General features: G+C 39.7%; 1 protein-coding gene across 1 annotated transcript; it reads right to left on the bottom strand.

Moving 5' to 3' along the window:
* Positions 1–345: 345 nt before the first annotated feature.
* On the bottom strand, positions 346–2,740 carry LOC139305348 (transmembrane protein 53-like). The gene is made up of 2 exons (XM_070929319.1): positions 2,206–2,740; positions 346–1,011 (listed from the first exon to the last, which is right to left on the bottom strand). Exons 1-2 carry the CDS (start codon positions 2,732–2,734, stop codon positions 650–652), a joined length of 891 nt encoding a protein of 296 aa, XP_070785420.1. The 5' UTR covers positions 2,735–2,740; the 3' UTR covers positions 346–649.
* Positions 2,741–6,339: the final 3,599 nt, after the last annotated feature.

The following is a 6,339-nucleotide window of genomic DNA, read 5'->3' as shown; positions in this document are numbered from 1 at the left end:
AAAGCTTTCTCCTCCCATGGCACTGTCAGCTCAACAAAATACACAACATGCTGTGTTTCTAAGCACAACACACAATCAGGTCTTAGATCAGTGGTAGCCATCTCCTAAGGGACTATGAGCTGTTTTGCCAAATCTTATATTCCACTCCCTCCCTGCCTTTAGCTGCCCTACATCACGCCTGTTCAAAATAGCTTGCTGCCTGGCCTCACAAACAAACAAACAAAATCCCACTATGCACTATGTAAATCTGATGTATGTAATTTATATACCCTGGTGCTGAAATAGATAGCAAAAACAAAAATAGAGGTGCTGTTACAAACAAGGCAATTCACATTTTAGCTCTAACCTTTATTTCACATAATGTGCAGAAACCAGATCTCTGGTATCAAGTGCAAGAACAGTCACCTTTCCTGTGCAAAACAAGCATCACATAACATAACCTCCAAGGTATTTTTTTTAAATACTGCATATCACTTAAAATGTAACCCTGATTAAAATAAGTCAAACAATTGAGAGTGCTTAAAAGGAAAAAGTGTCTTTGTTAAATTACACTATAAATAATGCCACAGCTGCTAGATAAAATAATCAAAGTGTCTTCTCTTTTAAATAATAAAGCATCTTACAGTTTTAAAATGACTCCCCTGACAGTTTACATTTTTGCTTTGAGGGAGGAAATGGGCAGCGAGTTCAAGAACTTTTCCAGGGTAGAGAGATAGTCTTCTGGGTGGCATCGCATGTGAGCTGCGTGCATCGACTCCTTCCACTTCCTGCTCTCCACAGTCACGCCCCTCTTCCTCCAGAGGTCAATACACTTTTCCATGACAACTGGGTTGCACAGGGCATCATTTTCACTGGAGAAGAAAAGGGCTGGTGCAGTAATTGGGTTGTTGTGGAAAACTTGGATGCTGTTGTCATAGAAGTCTGCCGTGTGGGTTTTGAAGAGCCAGAAGTAAAGCATGGCGGCGTTTTTGACCAATCCCTCTAAACGTGGCACCAGAGTCTTGCCAAGGCCTGAACAACAACAAGAGACAGAAATAAGGGTTACTTAAGATTTAAAGATTAAGAGTACAACTACATGTATACACCACACAGTACTGTATAGGGCTGGGTATCAAACGTCAATACTTTGAGTACAGACAGATATGTGTCTCTAGCAGATACTCTGGAGCATTGCCTCCCACTCCCACCACCTGAAAAGTTAATATTAATGGATTTTGCCACTCCTATTACTATTCTTTGTCATACCTCTATTTGGGGGATACTCATGCTCTAAGTTAAACTACAGTTCCCATATTGCTTTGGGGGATGCAAACAGGAAGTATAATGTTGCCATGGATTTAGTGAGTTATGCTTGGGGCTACAACTTGAGCCCTGTTTTTTTTCTGCCTATATTTGTTTACAGTTTGCCAAATTGGCACCATTAAAAGTGTCAAATTAGCTATTAGCAGTTCCTGTTTGCAGTGTAACCATGGATGAACAGACAACTATCACCAGCTTACTTTAATACTGAAGAAAACTTAAAAACGTGACGATTCTCAGGCAAGTTCTGGAGTTATAGGGAGCGTCTTTTTTTTTGTTTATTCAAGATGGACATCGAAGATAATGACATGGTCGGACAGTGTAAGTCATGCTGAATCTAAAAATATGTGTATCATCTCTGTTTATTCAGATTTCTGAGTTATTTGGGGCTTTTAAGAATCAAAGGTTTCACCTTACAGGAGGTGATCTTTGCCTCACGTCTCTCCACTGCAACAATGATATTAAATTAATCTGAATAATCATTCTAGTCATCTATCAAGCAAAAACTTCACGTATGGTCGCTTCTCAAGTGTGAGGATTTGCTGTTTTTATTTTGTTTTTATCATAATAAATTGAATACCTTTGGGTTTGGGCCTGTTTTGGTAGGACAAAACTAACAATTTGAAGGCATCAGCTTGGGGTGATGGAAACAGTGAAAATGTCACTATTTTGGGACATTTTGTAGACTAGATGATTAATTGAAAAGATTAGAGATGGACCAATAAAAAATTAGAATATAAAATGTTTGCAGACACTGCACTAAGGCAGGTTAGAAATAAGCTGCCACAAAGAATTCCTGGACTCCTGACAAACCGGAGCAGTAGGCCAGCAGGCTATTGAATTATTTAAAGGTCTGACACACATATCCAACACAAAAGTAACCTGAGCTGGATCACTCTCACTCACCTATCGCCATGTGCTCCAGGGTGCCAACCACCAGGCTGTCATAGATGTGCCCTATCACCCTCTGGGCCAGACCTGCATGTTTTTTCGGTCCCTGAGAGATGTGGGTGAGTATCTGGGTGAAAGTGTAGCCACCGATGGAGGAGGCATGGACCAGCACCGCCCTCCCTGAGAACTGAGGCTCCTCCAGAACCTTCAAAACCTCCAGCCCATAGTCAAGCCCCCATCGAGGCCACAGGAAGTGCATTACACTGCTCCGGACCACGAGGACATCCATGCCACGGTCCAGGTAAAGGTCCCTGTACTTGGCCACCCCCCCTGGCTGGGCCCCGAGCCAGGAAAAGAAAAGTAGAAGAGGACGGGAAGTGGAGGCAAAATCTGATTGGTTTTGGGGGGAGACCCGAGATGTGTGTGACGGTGAATCTGAGGGCGATGGAGAGGAGGAGTCTCTGACGGGCAGAACTGAGGGTAATGGGGATGAAATGGGGCAAAAAGCAGTGGATGTTTGAGATTCTTTGGTAGGACGTGACATCTGGTCTTCTTCCTCTGAGAACGGAGCGTAATAATAAGTTATGCCATTGCTGATCCTCCTGCCAATGAACCTTCCTCCACTGACTTGTTCAGGCATGGCTGCACCCAGACTGGAACAAATGACAAACCAAAGTCAGATTTAAAAATGAGTCATTCCCACACTCTGACAGAGAAGACTGAAATGGTTATTCATTTAACTACAGATTTCTCTCTATATCCTCCTGAGACACAAAATTAAAGGTTGGGTATTGCAGTTATTTTTAGATCTTAAAAAACATGTCACAGTGATTATCTTTTTCTCGAAAACATTGTTTAGAAATGTGTGCTTTATGGTATGTCCTTTGTAGTGGACATCACAACATTGTCTGTCTTTCCTCTTCCATTTTCCATCAGTTTTGGGTGAAAAAGAATAAAATACAACAAAATAAAAGAAATCATCAAAAATGTAAACTTTTTAAAGCCATGTTTGGCTGACACCAATATCATGGGAGAAAAGTATCACAAACTCACTGTTAAGTGGCTATGTTGTTATTATATGATGCAATTAATTATAAATTATATCAATTATGATTTTGGTTGTCATGTCATCCATGTTCTCTGTGACAAATGCTCTTAATAACATTTTAAAAAGAAAAGTGGTTGACGCATTTACATCCATGGATGCCATCTTCTCTGAAAAAAAGGGGGGAGGTGGGGTTAAACTCCCAGGAATGGAGCTGGGCTGTGAAGCTTTATAATAAGAATAATAAGAATAATAATGCATAATGTATAATATTTAGAATAATGCTCCACTTTCACTTTACACTGGATTTCAGTGTCTTGCTTATACAAAAAAACCAAAACATTACCCGGTCTGAGGAGGATGTAGCACAGCATCAGCAACCCTTTTTTTAATGCTCATGCAAGTTCCGCAAGACAGGTCACACGCAAGCAATAAAACAGCAACATATCATTGTGTTACCCGGTGGAGAGCGCCAGATTTCCCATTCCAAGGGGATAAACTGTGCCGCAGCGCCCAGGTCCTCCTGGTTGCTTGAAAAAGGACTTCAGGCGGTCGGTGTGATCTGTCACAGTCGCTGTCTCGGCTCTTCCTTACAACTAGCTTACTTCTGCTTCTTCGTCATGTTTTGTGGCGGTTGGCAAACAACGGGATAGCGCCATTACCGCCACCTACTGGTAGCAGATAGCGTAACAATGACAGTGGTGATCCATGACTTTTCTCCCATTTCTCCCTTAAATACTCGTTGTTTTTACTGATCCTCATCAACAGAAATTGCACCAACAATGTGATACTAATAATAATGATAATAATAATAAAATAGGAGTTCATTAAACATTTTTATTGTAATCGTCACATAGCAATAAAGACTTTCACACGATTGCAGCTTAAACAGAGCTTATTTCTGGATCTGTTATTTATAGTCCAAAGGGCCTCGTGACCAGAACAAGCTGTTGCCATCACGATAACGCAATAAAGTCACATTGACCCACCACTTCATCTAAACAGGGAAACATTAGAAGGTCATGAAGTCAGTTTGTTCTGACCTACTAATCAAATAAGTGCAAGGCATTTCAGCGCCACAAGATGGAGCCAGAGACCAACACAGCCGGTTGGTCTGCAGAGGGAAGAGAACTTCACTACTTCATTAAATGGAGCACGTTGATCAATGCGTCCATTAGAACTTGTATAATTGATATTCATTACTTAGGATAAGTGGTAGATATGTCGTTTCTATGAATGGAAATGAGGATTTGATGCCTCCTAAAGTGACTTGGGCCTCATTGTGTTTAAATCCACCCCTGGAGGAATTTATTTTATTAGATAAAGCTATTTCTAAAGTTGTTTCGTCATAATAACCTTTTGTAAGCTGCCCACTTTTCCTCAAACTACCCAGATTTATCTAAACTGTGTCCCTACAAACCATTTCCAGGAAATTGAATCCCTCATTTCTTTTACATTTCCCTGTTACATTTCTGTTATAATATTGTATTATTATTATTATTATTATTATTGATGCATTAACATGTAAGCACCATTTTAATATTGTAGCCGACTGTGGTAGAGCTAATTTTTATTAATTTTATATATTTTCTGGAAGCTTAATTTAATTAACTAGAAACTACAGCTGTTAGATAAATGCAGTGGAAAGTACCGTATTTTCCTCTGAGATGTGGTGGCGTAGAAGTATAACGTAGCATAAAATTAAAATACTTTCAATGTTTAAAGTGTAATAAATTGTTTTAAAGCAAGACATTTTATCCTGAGATGCTGACAGCAAAATCTGATATTTACAGTTGTTTTAAATAGCTGAAAAATTTCAACCAGGAAATTCCATCTTAGCTGCCGGAACCATCCTGATGTGTCACGTTGTCTTCATTTAGACAGCTAAATATCTTCCACCGAACCAGCAAACCGGCACTGAAATGCAATGTACATCATCAACCTGTTTTCCTGATGTTTCCTTAATCCCCCCCAACCTCAGTTTTCCCTTTGAATTAAGAAGCTTTAAGATGAGAAAAATCATCTTATTGCATTAAGAGTCTGTGTTTTTCATGGCTGCAACATTCGCTCAAATTGAAATATGTCCTCATAATTCATCCTGCTGCATTTGGTATTATTACAAGCTTTAGGCTCTCCACTTGAATTCGAAATAAAGTTATGTGGGTTCGAATAAAGCTTGGCTGCACAGCACAACAGACTGTTGGTTCAGTTGGGTTTAAGATTAATTATAATTTTAATTCTTATGTTATTTGCATCAAGCTTACATGTATATTACTTTTTTTCATTGTAGCTTTACAACCCACAGAAATGTCTTTTCTGACATCACCATCAGTTCATCTCAGTGTAGCTTGCAGTAAATGTGAGCCGTGGTTGTCATGGTAGTGTTTTGTGAAGGTGACTGTAAAATGGCTGTCACAGTTGTGAGCAGATCTTTCCATTCTTTCACACACGGGCAGCAGAGGCAGTTTTAGGTCATCACTTTCTCTTTTATTTTTTTCCTCTCTTTCCCTGGATCTATTTTCCGCAGTCATTTGCACCTTCCCCCCACAGGCACACACGCACACACACACACACACACACACACACACACACACACACACACACACACACACACACACACACACTACCTTATATTTTCCAGTACTTGTTTATGTCTGACCTTCGGTATGAGTGCAGTAAGTACCTAGTATAATATGAGAATTTATTTTTGGGTTTGTTAGAATTCAAGGACTGTATTTACATACATCCTGGTTATATGTTGCACATGTAAATATAATACTCATGTTCCAGAAACCTGTAGAAGCCTTTAACCTGGTTTTGAGAAACCTGCTAGCTGTACTCTGGTAGAAACTGGACATACCTTACCCAGGTTTCTATCTGCTATCTCAGCAGCTTCCTCCTCAACCCTAAATAGTAAAAAAAATAAACAATGCAGTGATGATCAATGCTTTGAAACTACAGTCACTTTTGTTTTTATTGGTAATCAGGTGGCGAAGTTAAATGCAGAAGAGTGATAAATACAGCAGATAGAAATCAAACTGGATTCATCCTCAACAGAAATACCAGAGTTTGAAGAAGTCAAAGACACGCCTGCACTGATGCAG

This window comes from Enoplosus armatus, chromosome 22, assembly GCF_043641665.1.
Source record: "Enoplosus armatus isolate fEnoArm2 chromosome 22, fEnoArm2.hap1, whole genome shotgun sequence".
In the NCBI taxonomy this organism is placed as follows: Eukaryota; Metazoa; Chordata; class Actinopteri; order Centrarchiformes; family Enoplosidae; genus Enoplosus; species Enoplosus armatus.
Note: the sequence above shows the minus strand (reverse complement) of the source record. Positions and strands in the feature narration are given on the sequence as shown.